Here is a 23,262-nt window from a genome sequence, read left to right as displayed (position 1 = left end):
AGTGTTTTACATCCTTTAAAACGTAAGGGCTGTAAATAAGTTACATTGCGAAAGTCCTTTCTCTAATCCCCCAGTAGATAAGTAAGCAGCGCTAACCGCAGTAAAGATTTCCTCTTTGATAATTACCTATTAGAAAACATTTAAAACACAACCCGGAGCTCAAGTCACCTTTTAAAACTATTAAGAACATATTGATTTTCTTCCTAAAGTAAAAATCAAAATCTAGCAGGAAGAGAGCAAATTAAACACCAATTTGACTGGTGATAAACATATTTGATAGCATTATGCAACTGATACCTACTGAAAAAGCACTTTCTGACTGTATGACTGGTAGCATTATCAGTGTCACTGGTGAAAGTACAAAAATAACAATAACAAATTAATTCTCTCAATTTTCAAGGACACCACTACAATCACTATGTTGGCACCTCTTTGAAGGAAATGCCTACCGGCATGGCTTGTGAGATGTTCGGTGTAACGGAGAATTGGGGAATTCCTTGGAGATTATTCTCTTCCCTTCGTGCCTTGAAGCATTACTGTTCCTCTTTTCTGCACTGTCAAACATTTTTTTTTAATCAAAGCAAAATAGGTTGTGCTGTTGACCTTCTTATTTACAGATATACCTACAAGGATGCAACAGCGCACATTCTTAGTTCTTCACAAAATAGGCTTCTTGGCAATATATCAATAGGGATAGATTCCTCCAATTTTTCATTATGGATGTTGTCTTTCCGGATACACATTGGGACAACCTACTTTGTAAGACATTACTTAAAATAAGCAAGAAGAATGGCAGAACCAAGGCCAAAAAAAATACTGTTCAATGGGCCAGACTATTACCATTTTGTTTCTGGGTTTGCAATAACCGCGTCTGCAAATCCATGGCAAGTCCCAAATATCATAATAATAGCACTAACTATTTGCACATCAAATTGGCATATTCGGTATAGGATAGGCAATGAAATAAATGTTTAATATTAATGCTTAGGCTTGACATGAATTCTGGTGGCAAAATTATTCAGGCCTTTATCAAAGGAGACATTAAACAGAGGACTGGCTGAAAATCAGGTTGGCACATGTAACCCCAATATTTGCAGTCTGAACCCTATGTGACCACACAGGACTAGAGGTATTGTCACACAGCTTGCATCATGCTGCCTCAATGCAACAAACAGGCAAAACTGAGCAAACACCTTCACTTTGGCACAGCAGCTTCACTCACTGCCCCGCAAGCATCAGAGAGTAGGCAAGAATTACCTTTCAGAAGGGAATGCAGCTGGGGTAGCGCTGGGGAGCTTGCAGGAAAACACACGGAGACCCTTCAGTGCAAAAGACTATTTTCTATTAACTCTGTTTTTTCTCGAAAAAGAGGTTAGCTTTCTACATCAGAAAATGCTCCTTTACTGTCTGACTACACAATAGATAGGAGGGAGAATGATTCATGTAAAACAGTAGAGAGCGGAGGTTACCTTGAAAGGACGAGGCATATCAGGACGTTTATATCTGAGATAAATCAACCCAGCAACTACTAGTCCAATAAAAAGCCACCTGGCAAAACTGAGGAAATTCAGGAGGCTGTAGAGATCCCCGTTGAATAACATTATCATTGTGAGAGGATGCTGCAAAAGAAATTCAGAGCATAAGAGGGGTTTAGTGGATTGATCGCTATTATTTTACAGCAGTGATGTCAAATTTTTCCACAGGGACAAGCAGTGCAGCCTTTCACAGAGACACCCAAGGGCCACAGACTTCGGGCCTGCCTTTTTCATGCAATCAGGTGTGTGGTCGATACCTAGCTGTCCCCTGAGATCACGTTTGATCAATATATCAGTCCCGGGTGGCCACACGTGATCAATACATATCTGTCCCCGTGACCCAGACAAATACACAGGCACACAGCCTACTGCGTCACCAAAATGCTTGAGCATCCTGGGCACCGTTCTCACGGGACCTGACAAACATGTTACCCCACTGCAGTTTTTACTCGCTCATCACTGACACAAATGATAAGAGCGGTTAAATTTTGGTCACTTCTGATCATATGAAAGCGGAGGTTTCTAGGTGTCTCGTGGAAGGAAAAAGCCTTATAGTCCCGCAGGCTGCAACAGGGGACCTCAGCAAAGAGGGCATGGTAAGGGGTAGCTACAGACCACGGGGTGCCAGCTGGGCACACCGGGTTGCCACCAGCTTGTATTTTCAGTATGCCTTTCAGGCTTGCATGGTGTAGACTTATCGCACATTGGAAATGCAAAAATTTCTAAGTTGGGAGAAGCATTTAGCTGTCACTCAGGTGGCTACTGAACAGCAAGAAGGAGAGGGGACACTAGAATAAATACATTTCCTCATTAAAAGGCTGTTCTGAGATACAAGGCTTCTGTGAGGCAGGCAAAAGCTTATGTATAAACTAGAGTGTTGCGCCTTGGGTTAGATGATTAGTGTAGGCTACAGGGATCTACTTCAGGGTAATCTCTGGACAAAAGCAGAGTATTTGTAGCTTGGATCAACTCTGCAGGGTAGTCTGCACTTCCCACATGAGACACCCTATGCCCGCAATGACACAGTCCTTGCATTCGGGGATGGAGGAATGAGTCAACTTCACTGTAGCCCTTATCGTTCAGCAAGAGGGAAGATCCTGGCAGCGACAGCCTCTCTACATTTATAACGAGGCAACAGGTGAAATCAACTGCAGATGCAGTAAAACGCTGGGCTAATCTTTATGTAAGGAAAAATAAGTTGTATTAGTTATCTAGACTCACAGCCTCTCTCTCTCTTTTTTTTTTTTTTTTTTAAAGCATGGATTTGAACCAGAAGGATCAATATTTCAAATATGGGTCTCTGCCTTCCAACCTTTAATGACTTACAAAGTGCTTGGTTCTTTACACACAGGTATTAAGCAAACTCCTTCTCTGTAAAGGTCAAAGGAAATTTTACCACTGAATTACATTGGGCAAGAATTCTTCTAGATAGACGCAGCCCCTAAAAGTTTAAAATCTCAGTTATAAGCATGATAATGCAAGAAAGGGCCACGGACAGTGAAGGAGAGCTACCAAGAAAAAAAAATAAAGTTGGGTTACAATCAGATTGCATGATTTCTTGGAGTTGCTACACACACATCTATCAAATACCAGGACATACATACATAAACAGATTTCTTAATTCCTAAAAATGCTTTTTTATTTAACAAGCCTCAAACACTGGGCATGCTTATTTTCTCAGTTTCTCCTCAAGAGCTCTTTCCTTTCTTAGAGTGTGTAGACCTTGGCAGGAGAAATAAAATAGGAAAATGCCACAATGCAGACTATTGATGCAGAATATATCCTGCAACTACTCTAGTTGCAATAAGGTAAGAAAAAAAATTACAATCTCTGAAGAGAAGCCATCTTCATATGAGAATCTGACTTTTTCAAAGGAAATCAATGCACTGGTGTAACAGGACCAGATGCAATAACAGAAACATCTTTCAGAAAAAGATAATGTATTAATACATTTTGTGGATTTCATTCCACAGAAAACAGTCAATGCAATTTACCCGAAAGGTATGACTACTTCAGCCCAAAGAAATAAAATGCAAAGTGAATGCTTATGTAAAATGAATTCCATTAAAACTTTTCACCATAATCACATTGCCTAATTTTCAAAATTTGGGTGCCTACAGTTGTATGTGCACATATAAAATTCAACACTTCAGCTGGCACTTCAGAAGTGAGCTTACAGGCATCTATAGCAAAAACTGATTTAAATTCCAGTACAAGCATCTGGTCTTACTAGCATACACTCATAGATGCACACACATCTTCTGCTGTGGCTAGAACTCCCCACAGATGCAGAGGTCTGTCCAGATATATTACAGTCATTGGTCCCAAAAGAGGGGCTGAACACCTACAGTTATGAAGACTGCAAGTTAAGTGGAAATCTTCTTGGCACTATGCAAACTGAGGTTTGAGGTCAGTATTCTGACATTTTGTCCTAACATTTTACCATACAAATTAGTCTGCAATACAAACACATGGTCAACATTTAGCTCTGCTGCTATTTTAGAAGTCAGTAATAGGATTTCCACTATAATACTGGTGTTTTCCCTTAGACAATTCACAGACTATTGCCCAGGCACACGTTCTCTCATTTTTTAATCACCGCTACACTGCACTGCTGAGGGTTCCCCTTCCATTATCTTAGTGCATAATTGTTTGCATTTTTCACTATAAGGTGGTATAATGATCCTTTAGGGTGCTCCCAGATGCTGGTGGTTAGCTGCACTTTCAGTTAAATGAATCCCTTTTTTGTTTGTTTGTTTAACTGGAATTTGTTTCTCTGAAAGGGAACTAGCTCATCACTAGCAGGTCCTTAGAAATAAAGGGCAATATGACACGAATTAGGCTGCAGCGATAGGCAGTCAAGTGCTACCGACAAGATAGCAAGGAGGTGATAGAATAAGAACAACTCCCAAATCTCATTCCTCTCTTTACTGTCCTCTGCCTTGCCCAAAACCCACGTACACATTAATAAATGAGACTCAAGCAGTGCCCAAATTCTGTTCGAATCCTCCAGAGCAAGCCTGTAATATGAATTCTTGTGCAGGAACATTTGTTTGTATGATTTACCAAAACAATGACAGCTGGCAGAGGAGTGTGCTTGCGGACATGAATCATGGAGAGAATTTCCGGAAGGTGACCCTCGCGGGATGCAACGAAGAACATCCTGGTGGGAAATAAATGTGGACAGACTTTAAATGTGCTCATTACTGTGACTAGGCAAAGCGGCTCATGAAAGTCACAGAGCACAGCGGCACTTCTTAGGCTTGTTTGAGGTATTCTGAATGAAAAGACTAGCAGAAGCAGCCCACATGCAGAAATCAAAGTCATCTCTGAACATGGCCCCTCCTTACCTTACACTATGATCGGTATTTGAAATTTTCCCTCCAATTTCCCTCCTTCACATGAAACAAAGCCGCCATTAATTAAGTGCTATGCTCAGAGAGGTCCCTTTTCAAACCATTCAAAGGGTTCTAACAACAAGATACTAAATTAAACAGGAACAACGTAAGAAAAAGCCCCACACCTGGTAAACATTATAGTCATTTTTCATTTCCTGCCGAAGGAATGAATCCTACTCTTCCTTCCCCTTGCTTCCTTGCTTTCGGTATATATCCCATGCCCTTTACCCCCAGTAAAATTAGCAATGCTCACCTGGAGACCGCAAAAATGCCACCATTCATAGATCCAAAGCAGGAGAGAGCAACAAATATTGGTACAGCTAAAGAGAAGTTTCCCATTAGTCGTTCGGCAAAGGTCTGTTAGAGGAGAGAGAAACATACAGTGATTTTCCATAAAACATGAAAATAATTTTACTTTATTAACAGATTATTAATAAGTATGGCAAGTTTTATTTATACCCCTTTTCTGCATCCCTCACTGAAGGCTGCGCTGTGCATTTGTTACCTCTTAGTTTGTGACACCAAGGCTACTGCAGATGAGGTCTCCCACCCTTATTCTTGACTGCATGTGGAAGATCACCAGTTGAGGCAATGCTGTGGAGGTGGAATCAGGCCCTGATTTATGTCAGTGTAGACCATTATGACTCCAAAAGAGAAGACCCAGTCTGAATGGATCAAGGTCTGATCTTCATACCTAGTATTTTTTTTCTACAGCCTTCATTTTACTTAGCTGATGCTACCCAGTGGTATAGTCCATCCATTCACACTTTATTGTTCTAGGTTACCAGAAGAGCCTTAATTGGAGTTTTGGGCACCACATGCACAATTGTCTTCAGGTTTGCAAAATGTTTTGTTTCTAAATCTCCCATGAGCTACAGAATTTGGTCATTTTTTAAATGCCACATCAATTGAAATAGCCACAGGCAGTGTCACTACTGGAAAGTAAACAGAAATTTTTATTTCCTCATTGTGAGTCAGATACCATAAACATAAAAATCAGTGTCATCACCACAATTCAGCAAGAACAATCAAAGCAGTGTTTCCAAGCCAGGTTGCCTTGTAACTCCTTCCCAAATGAACTCCAGTATTCACAGCAAACCCCTTCCTAAGTACTCGGGGCACATGTTGTGCAGAGACAGCGTTACTGCTTCTTGCTACAAAAAATAGTTCAGAGCTCCCACTTCCACAAATATCCATGTTTCCTGCTTCCCAGGAGTTCGGCCTACAATTTGGCAAAGAATTTTTCAAGCATGTACTTGGCTATAAAATTTAAGTCCTATTGACTTTGTTATAGCAGGTCAATAAATACGGTCTAACATTACATTACAAATGCTATCGATGGCCTTAAGCGCAATCCCACTCATCAGCCAAAAATCAGACTAAGTTCACCGGGATGCTAATACGTGGTGTAAAAGAGGAGCCATAGAAAAGCCTGATTGGATGTGTCCCCCTGATTTTTTCCCCTGGAAATAAGAATATATCAACAAACACAACTGCAGCAGGGATATATCTTTGTATTTTTCTTCTGTAACTTACCACTGCTACAGCTTTTGAAAGCAGCAATTCCCCAGCACTGATTGTAGTGAAATAAGCCACGTTTGTTAACACATAGCCAACTGTGACGATAATCATTGAAATGCATATTGCGAGGGGTATGTTTCTGAAATACACAAGGTAGCTCATTATTTTGCAATCTGGTTGCTATTCCCTGAACATGAAACAAATAACATGAGAAGAAGCCACTAATGATGGTGAATGCACATTTGGCGATCCCAAAATATCATAATTAGAAACCACCAGTAAAAAATAACACATCTAAACAAAACCATCTACACAAAGCAAATAGGTTTATAATGAAGAGGTGAGAAACCATTTGAGGGAGGAGTCCTCTGGGGATGCCAAGAGGTTGTGGTCCCCGTGCTTCCCATACAAGAAGCATGGCCCATTTGAGCTGCCTACCCATACTGACTTTCAGGCTGAGCCCAACAGGAAGGCAGCAGGTATCAGTGCTTGAACCAGCAATAAGGCAGAAGACAGATGCAGGTGATTCAGCTCTCTGTCTATCAGGAGAGCAATCACAGCGGCATCTCCAACATACCTACTGGCACTCAATGACTGCCCACCTGGAGGTGGTTCGACATCTTCCCCTGGATGCCAAAATGTCTAGCACGTGAAATTCTGCCCTCTGCTCCTCTATGCAATTTTCCCCTCGCACACCTTACCATATCCCAATTATCTCACTCACTATTCAGGGATACATGAGGGCAGAATATGACACAGAAATAGGTACAGCACAAATTTGTACTGTTAGCACAGCACAAATAGTACTGAATAGTACAAAACCCCTGACATCTTAGCTGAAAGACAGAACAATAACACACAAATAAATAATGCCAAACTTTTATATAGCATGCCCTCCCAGACAGCAAAGCAGAAAAGCAGAATTATTTCTATTTTAAAGAAGAGGAACAGAGGTACATTGAATTCGTCCAAAGCCACACTGCAGGCAAACGTTCAAGTTAGGAACAAAACCCAGATGCTTCAAGTGTTACTCTAGTCTCTTTCCTCTTTATATCATTGCTTGATATCATTGATATCTGCATCACACCAAGAAGAGACTCAGATCTGAAACCAGTGTTTGGTCCTTTAATTCCAAGGCCAAGAGTTGCCGTTGGAAAGACGCAATATGTGCGCTCCCTCTGAGGAGAGCTTAGAGCTCCTGCTTCATGGCTGTTTCCCTCCAGCTGTCTATATTAAGATTGCTTTTGAAGAGATGCAAAGGTTGCCACATTTAGAGAACTTTGTTGTGAAGGTCACCCCATCAGGTGGAAGAAAGGAGAGACAGAATGAGGAATTCTGGTGTCCCAGAAGAGACCACAAGCACAGTTCTAAAGACTATTGCAATTACCTCAAAGGAGGTAATTGTGTTGATTTGAAAATCAACACAAAGATTCATCCTTTTCTGATTTTTTTTCCTCAAAGAAACACAGCTGGGTCAGAATTTAAGAATCCTCTTCACTACCAGTCCTTATTTCTCAAAGAAATCCTTGACATCACTATGCCTGTATAGAGCTGAAAAGAAGCTCTAAACTGAGACTAAATAAATAAACAAAGCGGGACAGTATCGCTGCTGTACATCTTGCCCACCTTAGAAACCATGGTGTCAAATACTGTCATTAACCCAGACACACAGGTAGGTAAGAGGATCATGCCGTATTACAGCACCAAGTCTGGGTAGACACGATGAAACTGCATTAACCCACTGCTACCTCACGCACACGGTCTCAGATGAAGAAGCTGGAAGGAGGGGAGTCAGTCAGCTTGTAGGATGTGCTCGTTGATGGAGAAGGCAACAGCAAGGACCAGAGCAAACAGCCCAGAATACAAGTGTTGTATTGCTGGAAAAACCACAAAGTTACTGACTCAAGAAATACTGCAGAACTGCGTGTTGATATGTCGGTGCAAAAAATGTTTTTGTAGGTCAGTTGCCAGATACTTTGCAACCAGTTCGGTTAAGCTTCTTACCTGACCTGGGTGTAAATTGAATTCAACCCACTTAGCATCTGATTCAAGGTAGGGATACATGGTTTCAAAGCCTCTCAGAACAGAGATTTTAATGATATCTTCTGCATCACAGATGAATGCTTCAACCACCAAGCTATTGGATAAATCAGCACTTACTCCAACCTTAAAAAAAATGTTTCCAGCCAAAGATAGCAATTTTGTACTATTTTCACAAATACCATCTGAATGACTGAAACCACATTGTTAAACTTAACAAACTATCTTTGTCCATTCTAACTCTTACCAAACACCTGCTTGCTGTATTCACTTCTAATTTAAATCCCAGTCTAATTTCCTCTAAAACAAAATGGCAGTTCAAAGCTAAGAGGGAAAAAAACTGATGCTTCCAAACATGACCGTTTTCTGAGCACTGCGGGTCCTGCCTTGTTGTGCTGAAGAGCACTAACCCCCTTGGATAGTAATACCAACAGCAACAAAAAAACTCAGGAGAAGAATAAAACCCAAAAAACAAGCCAGAACTAGTCAGCAAGCACTATTGATTAAAAAGCCCGCAGATCGTAACTCACGCCTGGAGCAGCACAAGGGATGCTGTGACTTCTAAGCTCCTAAGTCCTCATCTTCTGAGCGAAACGAGCGCTCAGGTTGCTCCCCCTTCTGTCTCCCATCAGAAGCAGGCCTTCAGAGGGCTGCCGTACATTCACACAGAGCCCCTCCGAGTGCTGCTTATTAGGCAGTGCTTTCGGTGACAGATTTAGACAAAAATGAAAGGCCAGTTTCAAGATTGCAGGAAGGAGTAATACTGTACGGTTCATTTCTCACTGACACCTCAGTTCAGATTTACACTTGGTCCTCAAATCATCTGAAAGCACAGGTAGACAGGTACAAGCCATATGTAAAACCACTAAGTGAGAGCTTTAATCGTGTCTTTTCTATCCATCCAATTTAAGAGGCAGTTCCCAATTTGCAACAGGATACCATTATCAAACTCTCTGCTATGAACTACAGTCACTGCATTGGAATAAAAACTGTAATGCCATTAGCATTAGAGATTACCTCCTTTCCTTGGACGATCACTGTACCAACTTTTTGTATTTTAGATTTTCTCCTAGACTTCCAAATCTTCTCTGCAAATCAGGAAAAATCATACCTAAGTGCTATTCTCTGTTAAATTGCCTCCATTGATGCAGATTTCACCTTTTCACTTCTGCATCCTATGAATCAAACACAACACAGGGTGTTAAGCACACTGATAATCCATGTTTCTGATATAATGCAAATTCACAACTGCCTCACAGCTAGCTGAGAGTTTTGGACTGGAGGGAGTCATAAAATTCAAGAAAAAAATATTTTTCACTTTAAGACTTTGATTCATTGAAGCTAAAACTTTTGATGGGAAACTTGACCATTTCAGTATGACATTTCTTAGGAAAAAATCTTAGAACCAAGACAGAAATCTCATCCAACCGCTAAAGACCTCAGAATGGCCAATGGCTTAAAAACCACAGCATTGTGTGTACTCAGATACAATATTTTATTTATTTAAAGCAGGCCCAGGACTTGAACTTGCATTGAAGTGGCTACTGGTTACTGTAGGACAGTGCTTTCCTTTTGCATTTAATCTCAGAGTGACATCTCAACAGTTTTCAAAATCAAGAAAAAATATTTTCAAATCAGCTGTTTTTCTGAGTAGACCTTCAGGTGCTGATGTTAGCCCCAAACCCATACAATGATTTGGAAGTGCCTTGTGCATTACTGCCAAGACAATACTCAAGCAGACTCCTCCTTGGGTAGAAGGGGAAGCCGCTGCCAGAAAATTCTTTTGCAATATTCATCTCTTCTCCCAGAAGTTTGAGGAAAAACAGTATCAAAAGGGAAAAAAAAAAATCTGAGGAAACCTGAATCAGGAAAATATTGACAATATAATTAAAAAGTCTTTACAAAATCAGACGAGAGGCAATTAGGGTAGCTTCTAAGAATCTGAATGTTGATGAAAACGGAATTGAATCTCCACGCATTTTAAGATTTACCCATCCCTAGCTACTATTCAAAGCCAAATCTTCCCCTTCTGCCCCATATACAAAGCAATTGTAATGAATAATCGCAACAGCTTAAATGAAGAGCACATCTACCTTGCGCTTCCCAGAAAAAATGTCACTGAGGAGTCTACCATCACAGAGAAATTCAGCATTAGTAATACAGCTAGTCCGTCCTGTGGCTATACAGGGCTGAAATGCATTGCCAAGCTATGCTGCATATGGCTTGGAAGTAAATTTCCTCCTTCTAGAGCCTGCAAAGGGCTCCGGAGCCGGGGCACAGGGTTCAGTTAATCAGGATATCCCCTGGGTTTCAGATTTGACCTTCGGTGTTGCAGAATCATAGATCTTCTGATAATCTGCTCTGGTACTGCACTACCTCCTACAAATATTTTTGAGAGAAAAAGCACAGAGCCGACCAAGTAAGAGGGAGGCGGAAAAAAAGAAAAAAGGGAAAAAAAAAAAGAAAGCCAGAGCGAGAACCTAGGGATAAGAACAACAATGTCAATAAATCAGCCGAGGAACATTCCCAGAAGTCTTAAGCTCATATCCCAGCTTAATGACAACTTTTATAACAACAAACAGTGAGCGCTAAGAGCTGTGACCACTGCGGGCTGTTCTTTCTATGAAATGACAAGCACACGGTCAAATATGCCCCACCGAGTCAGCTGAGTTCGCAAGTATGAAACACATTGTCACCACATCCTTTGCTGTTTAGAGGCCATGCCAAAATCATTTCCTTGCGTCCGTTTCAAAGCCAGGTTTTACAAATGCTCAGTCTGAGTCAACTGTCCTGGAAAAAGCTGCGCCAGTGGGACCCAGCCGGGAAACATAAATAAGAAGGTCTAAACAAATCAATTAATTACTGGTAAAGTTAGGTGAGATAAACCACATCTTTACTGTGCTATGGAAATTGTGAAAGATACTTTCTGTTACATTTAAATTAAAAAAAAGAAAAAAAAAGGAAAAAAGGAGAGAGAAAAAGTCCTAATTCCTTCACATGGTTTCCAGGCAAGGATTTGCTTGGTTTTCGTGAGCATGAGCCTGTATATGCTATATTTCTTTAGTTGAAAATTTACCACCACAGGAGTTTCAAGATCCTTTTCAAAAGTTCCCTTGTGCAATAATTTATTCACCATTTGCAACCTGTTAAGCAATTTTCCAAATGAACTTTTTCCAGATTTTGGCACTCAAAAAAAACCTAATCATCCATTGCACTGTCCGTAGGGCCCAAGCTTGGCAGAAGAAGTCACAAGTGAAAATTTATCCAAATAACCTGACACTGGAAAAAATAACCAAATACAATATAGAAAGCAGCAAGTGAGCCCTGGTAATTTAAGATTCCCAAGACTTTAGTGCAAGACCAGAAGGAGCATAGGCTTGGCTTAGTGTCGTGTTCCAGAGCCCGACCTATACCTCTTGCTATTCCTGGGTAGTCATTCTGTGAGCTGTGGCAATCCCGAACCCTGGACAGCAAAGCAGTATGTTTTGATATAAGCTTACTTATCTCTGATGCATGTTTTTCATGTGAAAAGCAGCCTACAAGACAGCCCGTTACACGGAAGGGATCAAATGGTTCTCACCATGCCAACGTGTGAAAAAATTACAATCTCACCCATCTGTTAGGAGAAAAGGAGGATGCAAAACTTTAAAGGAGGCCACCTCCCAGGACAGAATCAAAGCCAGGAATAGAGAGGCAAAAGGGACAGGAATCATCACAGCACCTCTCGAATCCACACATTTGTAAATGCTAATACAGGTCTCAGCAACGACTGACTTTAGCAATAAGCTATTATTATTTTGTTTATTGTAGTGAAGGTTCTTCTCAGCAAATCACCGCTTCTTCCCTTTCACTGCCTCCCAATATGTTCCAGCCTTATGTTCCAGATCGGAGCTGCTGTTCGTGGGCTTGCAGCTCAGACGCTAGTAAATTATGTGACTTCTCTTCATCTTCTTTTGATTGTGATTTTCCAAGGGAGAAATGAAAAAAAAAGGAAAGACTAGCTATTAAGCTGCGCTCTCATTTACGCCACCACACGCTCCACGGCTGTTACTGCTGGAGCGAGCGTTAAAGGGCTCCCTTCTCCATTTCGACGCAATGGTTCTGTACCTCTGACATCTGCAGAGACACAGCAGCACGACACTGGGACAACAAAGAATCAGGCCGCAGACTGCATTTAAAAACCTTCTTGCTTTCTATCACCTAGCAAGAGGAAAAAAAGAGCTTCTGCTAATTACTTGCTTTCTTCCTGGTGTTTGACTTCACTGGTTTGGATTATAATTGGTTACAGTTCATAAAAGGGGTCTTCTATGACCAACTGACTTTAAAGGGTCAAACTGTGTTATAAGCATGCTGGAAAGGGCACTAGATTTTACTAACTTCTCAAATGTTTCCAATACCCTTTCCAGCAGGCTTTTCTAAAAAGTGAATTAGCATAAATACTCTTTTGGCTAAAACTTAAAACCTAGAAAGGTACCAATTGCACAGGATAACACTGTTCTCCATAACATCTCCTTCTAGGCAAACCCTCCCAGCTGAAGTCCCAAGCAGAAGCAATCTGTCGACAGCCCTAGAGAGAGACTGGGGATAATTGCTACGCTCGCAAGGCGATTTGCTATATTTTAGTAGCAATTTGTGGTCACGTCATGTACCGACTCAGGCTGGCAAGCCAAATCTCACCAGAGTGCCATATTCATTTACGGCATGGCCCAAGCCCTAACTTATCAAGCCAATGCCTTTTATGAAACACCTTTCTTTGAAGAGCGGAATGGAGTCCTCTGAAACTTGGACTACCAGCCAGACAGACCCCTCACGTTCAAGCAGGATCCTGAATCTTTTTGCATGGAGTGGATAGCATTCCTGGCATTCCCAAAGAAAACTAAGCCCAGACAGCAGATAGTAAAGATGACAGCTAAATCCACAAAGGACTTTCAAGGTTACAACACTAAATATTAGTCACACTGTCTCTGTTTAGCCATGCATGTTTCTTGTACAGCAAGCGCGCGAGCACTGTTAGGAGCCAGAAAGTGAGCACAAGAAGCAGTACACAGAGCTGCTGAAATAATATGAAATGCAAGTAAAATGGAGGCTTAATTTTTAAAAATCTCTCTTTAAAAAAAGAAATTAAACACAACTTGAAACGTAAGATATAAATCATCCCCTGTGACTTCTCAGTCAACTCTTTGATAAACCATTTCCATATGTCCATCAAGTGCCAGTATCCAACATCTTCACATTACCTCATTTGCAAACTTATTGTACAAAGTTTATGATTGTTTCCAAGAGACGTATGAATAATCAGACCTGGCTTTTATTTTGCATTGTAACTTGACCCCAAGTCACACCCCTCCCGAGGACCTAAAGGTCCCAATGACCTAAGCTGGCTTTTCTTTCCCGGTGTAATAGTCAGGCCTAGCCACTCCTGCATGGAGCTAGGCTTGCCCTGGAAACTCAGGCGTGCTGACCCTCCTCAGAGGGCCTGGGAGGCTTAACTGGAGAAAAGTCGGGTGCCTGGAAATGTGGGCAGCAGCTGAGCAGGATCTCTAGCAAAGGATCTGCATTTAGCATTTCAGAACCTAAAATGACAGTGAAGATGCTCGGATGAAGATGCCCATTTATCTAGGGTATTGCAATTAAGATGTGGTTTGGGTTGGACCTGTAATTAAAACAGTGTCTGCCGCTCTCACAAAAGCTTGCCTTTTAAAAAGCAGCATAGTCTAAATTCAGAGGATTCAAATACAAATATATTGTCACTCCTGTTTGATGAATGACTTCCATGCTTCTACCCAACATCAGCATTTTGACATCCTCCCTTTATTTCATTTGTGGGAAACTTTCATGTACTCTAGGAAGTTTGTGACCTTTTCCATCAGAGACGCAGAAACTCAGATTTGACTTTTATTGCCTAGCTCCCGCTCAACCAGGAGATGAAGGGAGCACCTCTGCTCTTGCACAAGCTCCAGCATTTTATTTTCTTCTGAGGCCTATTTGCTGGAAGTGCTTACAGCACTGCCAGTAGCGTAGATTATGATGAGAAGCAACAGTAAATCACGGTGCTTGCTTGGAGGCAAGGAAGCTATAACCACAAACCTGACATGGGGTTGTAAAAACGAAACACCTGCCTGCACCAAGCTCCTACATGGAAATGAAGGGGAGTGGGGCAGAGGTGCGATTCAAAGCACTTCCTCCGAGCTGCCTTACCTGGCACGGGATCGCGGGTCTAACTTCCTCTTAAAAGCTCCGCACAGACACGTACCTCACTGCCAGACTTAAAATAAATGTAAAAAGAAGGGTGTGATGTAATTGCATATTAAAAGTAGTTTTATTTATTACAAGAGGCTCTCCTGGAAATTTGAAATTGTTAATTCCCTGAACACCTGATTTATGAACAGGCTCTACTTTCCCCAGGCAGAATCACTTTTCATAGGAAAGACTGAGTCTCCTGAAGTTCCCTGCAGACTTACAAGCAGGCAGAGCTGCTGTACTGCACGGCCACTTTCCCATGAAGCACAAAGACAGCAGTCAGCAGAGCACTGGCAGTAGTTGAGGGGAATATTTAGCAGTATAAACAAGGGAACCTGAGGTGGGTAATGAGCGGATCAGGCCTCATAGGTGGGAAACCTAAGCCAGCAGACAGCGGCTACCACATAACAATAATGTCATGGCCAGGGAAAGAGATTACGGTGGTTACAAAAGTAATCCCACTAAAAACTGTGCTGCCTGTCACAGCACCCTTCCCATACTGCTGCAGGTACCTGAGCATTTGCAGGCAGCAGGGTTGGGGTAGAAGCAGAGCCCTGCCGTGATCTGTATGTATTTCTATTGTCTATACTGAGGACATATGTTTCTGATTTATGGCACGGCAAATGGCAAAGCGACACTTTGAGTAATGCAAGGGAACAGGCTGGCAAGGCTGCTATCATTCCCAAAACGAGCCGCTGAAGTTCAGAGCCTGGGAACAAGCAGCCTGAATACAAAACACCTCGCTCAGCTCTGGCAGAGGGTACAGGAGGGAACGCCGCCCCCTCGGCCCCGCAGCTGAACTTTTTAGGAAGCATTGCTGATAGCATATTAATGGCTCCTTACGGTAACAAGGGAAGACAAATGCTTAGGTGCATAGAGGGATGGAGGGAGGAGTGTGTGTCTCTGTGTGTGTGCGCATAAAAGGAGTCAGATTTTTCATACTTGTTAAATTCCTTGACATTTAATTTTGAGCAGGAGAGTTTCCACAATGCCAAGGATCATAAAGGAACAATTTGCTGCTGTATGTTACCATTGATATTTCGGCATGAATGAAAATTGCACCATTCGGTGATGAAAAGAGCAGCTACTTGTAATAAGGAGCACCATGGAAACTGAAATATCATTTACCAAGAAAGGCTCTTCTCCTGAAGGAATTCAAAATGAGAAAAATGGTAACTGCGGGTGCCTTGAAGCATTAGCATTTTAAAAGATATAAAAGAGTTTAAATGAAATTAAAAAGAGATGTCTTAACAACACTGCACTGCCAGGAAGGGGGCTGTCCAGCAGATAAATAGTTTTCTCTGCAGAAAGCAAGGAAATTAGGCTCTTGCTAAGGACAGCCTAGCAGACTGGCTACAGATGTGGGACAGCCCATATAGCACACTGAAATAACTCTATAAGAAATGAGTAAGTTCTGACACAGAAGAGAAACCCAGAAAACTCCAAGTGTGAGCTGAAATATGCTTTTGTAGCATGCAGTAACTGGAGGCACTTGAATGGAGTTCAAATGGGAATATCAACTTTTTCTGTTTTATTACCTTCAGTGCTTTGAGAAAGGAAATATCAGTAAGCGGAAATCCTCTCTCACTAAAACTTCATACTTGTGTTACAATCACATGCATAGGAGAAAAGCTTTTTTTTTTTTTTTTTTGAGAAGTGATGAAGTGATGTCATGAAGAAAATATACAAAATTTTCAAAATCACCAGTAAGGCTGGATTTTCCTTTTTCTGTGTCCAGGCTGAGAAATCTTAAACATAACCTTTAGCGAGTTAGTACTGAAACCCTTCTGCAAATCAAGCTCCTTCCAGTTTGGATAGTGACATGAAATAGCCAGAATGATTAATCTTTTTCAATGATCTTGGACAGTATGGTCAATGAGACCTAAGATTTTAAGGCTGACTCATCTTTGCAATTGCACACTGTTCAGTGTACCTTCTGTCAATGATGCGCTACTCTTCCATGCTAAAATCTTGAAATGAAAGTGATTACGATGGTTTATACAGAATTTACTGCACTGTCTCTTATTCTGACTCAAAATCAACCTATTAAAAACCACGTACTGGTGCCATCCAAAAGCCCTACGTCCTGGCACTCCATGGCACACTGTCCAGTACCAGCCTCCCTGACATCTGCACCTGAGAGTAAGCCTAGAGAAAACACCGGCTCTGTGGAACAGGACAAATTTATGTGTTAGTTTATCAAAAGTGCTTGCAAGGCTTGTTTCAGTAACCAAAATAAGCACAAAGCAGACGGCAGGATTTGGGCCACTGCGGGGGAAATTATTTTCTTAGGAGCAGAGAAAATATGTAATTCATTACACGCCAGGGTAGTTCCTCTAGGACAGCATCCTGACTCTGACAATCATCAACAACATGCCCAGGTGGCCTACAGTCGGGACCTACTTGTGCCTGGGATAGCCTACAACTAAGAAAAAGACTCTCTTCATGGCCTTCACAAGCAACAAACAAGAATCCTAAAGTGATTCTGCTTATTTTTCACATCTATAGAAATATTTTGTCCTTAGACCCACAAGAAGCTCATCCTCTAATGACGTTTTGCCCAAGGAAAAGGAATTTTATGGTCTTCTATGCTCTTTGTGGATAAGTCTTTATTTTCACCTGGTTTTGCTTGGCAGCTGTTTTTTTCTGTAATAAACAGATATGCAAAAATAGAAGCGCCTGGCATTCCTTCACTGTAGGATGAATCTAATTCTTCTTTTCTGTAAAATAACCCCACACAGAAGTTAAACCTCTTGTCAGCCTAGAGTGCTCCTATTCTCTATCCATTCTCATGATCTATGGAGGAGGTGTCTCAATTGTTGTTAGATCTTTTCAAATTATGATATCAAAACTACTCTTCTAAGGGACATTTCATTTCATCATACTTCAAAAAATTAAATACTGTTATTATATAGTCCATTTTTTTGCAATGAACAAAACATAATGACAAGGTGAAGATGCAGATAACAGTACTTGCTCAACAACAACTGTTACAAGTGAATGAGGATTGACATAATAGACCACAGCAGTGCAACTTCTAAAATGCAGATTATTCACTTCACAGCTCCTCTGGAGCCATTATAATCTTGTATAAATCCTCTTAGTTTACAGTTCATGGGTATAGGCTGTACTGTAATTTAAATGATTGAAAACCCTTATGGGTTGTTTGTTAACAATATTCTTTTCTTAAATAAAATATCATTGTCACTGTGTATTTAAAATTCCAACACACTCACAGCCAAATATCAATGTATAAGCTACACCTTAAGTGACCTGCTTCCAGAACATCAGTAAACCCATAAGCACATATATAAAACAGCTGCCATGTAGGGAAGGGGTGTGCAGGGGAACAGGAATCTGAGCACTCACTGGCTAAGAGGAACTTACAGCCGCCTCTGATGAAAATTCTGCGATCACACAGAAAGGGACATGCTCATCTACAGGAAAGCCAAATTGTCTTGTTTTGATATGACTATCACATATCTTAAATAAAAGTCAGCAATTTCACTACTTATTAAAGCTGAACAATCAAATAAGACAACCCCATTGAAAGTCTCATCCAAAAAGACTGTGTCAAAGTTGAGTAAATTATTCTGCTAGCTGAACCAAGTGGAATATATTCCTTTTCTTGTGTATGATAACACCATTGCTATTGATATTTTGACCATGCTGTTCTAAAGGATAAGTACTCTTGATGACATGGCACACGTTAATAACTGTTTGTGCAGTTCTAAAACTCCAATCTGATGCACATGAGTACAATAAAGAACGTACTGCCCTTGTGATTTTAGTAGTCCATTCCTTTAGTTGTGTTTTATTCTCCCATTTTGTATTTTATACCAGTAAAAAATGCTATCTCACTTTCTCTGTCAGTTAGTTGCCAGCATCAGCCTATAGAAGTTTTAGATGGTGCTTGAATATAAGGTTACCGTTAACAGCATGCAAGATGCTGCTACAGCTTCTGGTATAACACCACGCTCGCCTAACACTGGCTTAGCACTCTGCACGTTGTCATTTTTGAGGCTCAGCATTAAAGGGAAAAGGAAACAAAAGGGGCACAAAGAGGCTCATCCTCTTCTGCAGCCAGGAAAGGACGCACCACGGTACAGATCAGAACATCACACTGTGAATTAAACTAGCAGTCTCTGCCATATATAACTACCCACAGGTAGTGGGTGTTGGCTTGCTTTTACAAATAACAGGAAAAATGGCTGTGAGACTCCCCTTTTTTCTATACACAGGATGTAACCGACACAGACAGTACCCATGAGCAAAGATTGCTCTACACCCATGCAATTTCATAAGGAATTTCTTGGCTTCTGCTGGGCTTTACAGTGAGATCTCAGCACTATTTGAAACCCAGATTTTAATCTCAGACTGAAACATTAAGGCGAGTGCTCAGAATCGCCTCCCCCACAGCTAATACCATTGGTAAACAAGGAAATAAAAGCACCAGCGTCAGAGGAAACCAGGCTCCTGTTTTAAAGTGGGAAGGGGAAAACCCAGGAGAGGTTTGCCTACACTGCAGAGCAGCATCAACACCAAAAGTCATATAAACCATGCAAGCTTTCTTTCCCAAAGAGTATAACCCCCACAGGGCCCAAGGTGATAAACGTGGAGGCCATGGGGGAGCCGCAGTGACTGTGCTCTGTATCAAAAGGCAGGCTCTGAACCACCTCACGTAGACACACACTTTGTCACCTTACCCAGCTGTCAGCCCAGAGCATAGTCTGATAGCAGTTATCACCCACGTGCAATCAGGGCTTTCAGACATTGCGTTAGCATACAAAGAGGCAATACTTCATAGTTAAATGAAAAACTGCTTCACAAGCCAGTAATTCTTACATAGACAAAACATTTGCTGATTTGGCCCGGTATGTTTGGCGTGAAGGACTCCGTGCCATGGCTGACGTTGTAAGTGTATAGATACAGCTTTATCTGATCCCTACTTGGACGATTTTTTTTTTGCCTCATCTGGTTATAACTGATCTGGTGAGTTTACTCACTTTTCTGTCTACCACTAATGCACTGCTGTCTCACCTCTTTTCCAGTAAATTCAGTCAGGCCACCTGCTTTATGAACCACCGAAAAAGAATGAAAATGTCTAATGAGAGCCTTGGACCTTCCCTGCAGCCAAGAGAAGAGCTAGCTTAGCTCTGAGAGACCCATGATCTCTCCAGTAAAATACAGTATGTTTTACAGCTCTGGACCTTTAGCAGTACATCAGTCTTGCAAGAGATTTTTATTCCTGCAATGAATATTCTGCTGAGCAGCTCGGGGTTCCCATAAAGAGGATACTGTCACCCTTCTGTACAGGTACTGGTATGTCCCTCAGTGCAAGAGAAATAGATGTTAAAATAGTCTCACATGTATTTCAGGTGGTGAAAATGAAAGAAAACGCAGGGCAATGGAAACTTCGAAGGTTACATTGTTCTGTTGTTACATTACATTAGCCTGCTGGTAAAGCAGATTAGGATTTTGCCAACTACCTGGGGACACTGTGAATAAACATTTGTTTTACTTCCTTAGCGGGGGCTGATTCATAGTAACAATGATTCACATAAACAAACAAGACAAAAACAAAGCAAAACAAAACAAAAAAAAAAAGGAAAGCAAACACACCTTGCACTCAGCAGGTTATCACATCAGCAAGCAAACTGAGCCACAAGGGCTGGAAAGGAGCAACTCGCTCTGTAGCGACGTGACACTGCGCAAGGCAAACAAAACAGCCACCGCAGAGACAGCCGGGGCGGCCACCACCCCGAGCTGAAGCCAGCACGTAGGCTTATGGCACCCTTACGCCTCGGAGCCACCAAAGCTCTGTGAAACTCGGAGCCAGAGGTGCTGCAAGACTCTCCGTGACAGCCAGCCAGCTCCCACAAAGCTGCGAGGCGCTCGGCACCCTGGGGAGACACCTCCACCGCTGTGGAGGAGGAGGGAGGGCAGGAAGCTCCAGCTGAGTTCCCTGAACTTTGCTTCCTTGAAAGAGGTGCCACGGGCTTGGCAGAGGCTGAGAAACCTGGTTGAGGGTTTGCCTCTTAAGTGTCCACTTCCGTGTAGATGTTTGCCTCTTCTGTGTACGCTCCAGGCAATAATTTCACCCGTACCCAGCCACAACACCTTACATCATCAGCATTAAATCGACATAGGCAGCCACTTGTAAAACTCAAAATGCTGAAATATCCTCATCCCCTGCAGAAGACACCCCCTTTCTCCACTACTCTTGGATTAGAAAAAATAAGGCTACACATCGCGGCAGCCCACGCACCTGCTTGTCCACTCATCCCACCAGTCAGCCCGCAGGAACCTCTCCCCTCCGGTGGACACCTCTCCTTCAGCGGGAGCCTGCCCGAATGATGCATTTTCAGAACTACAAGTAATCTTCAAAAAGTTTTGAGTGTTTCCAGAACTCCGAGAGTTTTCGTTCAGTCATTTTCGTTTCAAGTTGGGCCTTTTATCTTAAACCACAGAGTCTACACAAACAGAAACAAACATATCAAAGCAATGGCTTCTGAAGTATTGCCTTAATGTAGACACTGTCTTAGTGGGGAGACCATCACGCAGGCTGCCTGATCTCCCATCCTGCCTTACCCTCCTCCCTCCTAACAGCACGCACAGGAACAGAACCACTACTAACCCTGTGTCCTGGCATATATCAACATGGCATTATGGTGTCTGCCTTTGTAATTTATCTTTTCCGCTCTCTTTTTCCTTCCATCCTCCGTTTATGTTCGCTGAATATCTTTGATTTTTCAGGTAGCTGACTACCTTCCTGATTTCTGTGCTAACATCTTTGCAATATCTTTATTACGTTCTTGGGACATAAAAGGAATTGGAATCAGATCCTGTATCAGGCAATTATTAGAAAAAGAAGAGTGATAGCACTATTAATTTCAATACACATATCCACAGTTAAAACCCAGCACAGCAGTACTGATCTAACCCTGCATTTACAGCATTCATTTTTGTTCTTCCATTTTTCCACTCACTCGTCCTTAAACACCCATGCCAGGCATGTGCTATAAGTTAACTTTGACTGTATGAAATAATAAATCATACTACAAAAATCAAACAGAACAAATAGATAGAAAAAGACAACTACACTTTTTTTTTAGTATTCCCTCAAAGCTTAAGTAGGAAATCTGCATTTCCTGGTCCTGAATATTTCCATGGCCATCAGCTCGACTTTTGTGTGAGTAGGAGCATTTTATACAAGGAATATAAATGTTAGAATAGGTAATTATACAAGTGACCTTGCCTTTCTTCATTCAATAGTGAATTATTAGTCTCCTCAACTGTAATTTTATGAGACATCCTTATTGCCTTAATTAATGATCAAGGCACATCTTTGAAACCTTTACAGACACTATAGATTACATCAGTCCCTTTTCTCATCCACACATATTGACTGGCATATCAGTTTAAACCCTGTCACAGGTAGCTCTTCACTGCAGTCAATTTCTAAACAGAACATAACTTTTTTTTTTTTTTTTTACATTAAAATAGAAAGATAATAAAGTGGAAGTAGGAGATAGAAAGACTGGAAGTCAGCTGAACCAATTCAAATGCTAAATTGGTGTTTAGAAAACAGCTGCCAATGACAAAGATACTGGTGCCCAATGACAAAGATACTGGTGCCTGGCGAGGATCGTCTCTCTCTCATGGTGTGGAATTGCACCACAGGACTCAGCACTGATAGAAGCAATAAAAAACATGGGGTGGGGAAAAAAAAGAAACTGCACAAGGGAAAAGGAAAAAGAAATAACAACATATGTTGAATGTGTGTCACATACACATTCCTGAACGTTATAGACTGTGATAGTATCCATTAGGTCAGTCCCCAACTAAATGCGCAAGGAAAACATGCAACCTCTGGAAAGCAGTACGCACACAGAGCAGCTACCTCCGACCTCCTGCAGAGGTAAGGAAGAGGAATAGTGCCCAATGAAATCTGCAGCCTTTTTGTTATCCCTGCTGCTGAAGCCTTTGCTCTCTGTGATCCCTGTTCCAGATGACAGGTGACTTCATGCAGTGAGTCATCTTCCCAGCCCCTCTGCTGTCTGCAGCTATTGCTCTGGTGAATTCAAAGCACCGCTCAGACACAAAGTGTGTGTGTCAAAGACAAGGCAGGGGATTCAGGTGCGCAGAGTGTCTTTCTGCATACATCTGGATCACTCCAGACTCAAACTGCATGGCACACCACGTTTTCCAGCTGTGCTGTCCGTTTCCTCTCTCTTACGATACAGCACTGCTGTTGAGGAGGACCCGCTGCACCCATGGGGCAAGGGACAGCCAGGTGCGTGAGGTAGGAGGAATTTGTGTTCAACAGCCTAGAATGGGGAAAATAAGAACCAAAAGACTGAATCTGCACCCTCAGTTAATTATGAGATATTATATATGGTAGCTAGTGTGCTGGAACTCTCGAAAATTGCAGGGCCAAAGAAAAGTCTGCGCTGCAGGAGTACGGGGTAACCCACATTACCAAATCCAAAAATCTAGTTCAGTGTAATTGAAGTTAAAAAAAAAAA

General features: G+C 41.7%; 1 protein-coding gene across 5 annotated transcripts in view; it reads right to left on the bottom strand.

The window, feature by feature from the left end:
* Positions 1-23,262, bottom strand: part of SLC7A11 (solute carrier family 7 member 11) — an 82,520-nt gene that overhangs the window by 5,655 nt on the left and 53,603 nt on the right. For 4 of the 5 annotated variants that reach the window (XM_076337220.1, XM_076337216.1, XM_076337215.1 and 1 more), the window contains 4 exons: positions 6,470-6,593; positions 5,187-5,290; positions 4,602-4,698; positions 1,470-1,619 (listed from right to left, as the gene is read on the bottom strand). In XM_076337220.1, the coding sequence (XP_076193335.1) occupies positions 1,470-1,619; positions 4,602-4,698; positions 5,187-5,290; positions 6,470-6,593 (475 nt within the window). Of the gene's footprint in view, positions 1-458; positions 624-1,469; positions 1,620-4,601; positions 4,699-5,186; positions 5,291-6,469; positions 6,594-23,262 lie in introns of those variants that run through there. The other variant, XM_076337217.1, reaches the window with a different exon arrangement.

This window comes from Aptenodytes patagonicus, chromosome 4 (genome assembly GCF_965638725.1).
Source record: "Aptenodytes patagonicus chromosome 4, bAptPat1.pri.cur, whole genome shotgun sequence".
NCBI lineage: Eukaryota > Metazoa > Chordata > Aves > Sphenisciformes > Spheniscidae > Aptenodytes > Aptenodytes patagonicus.
This window is presented reverse-complemented; position numbering and strand designations above follow the sequence as displayed.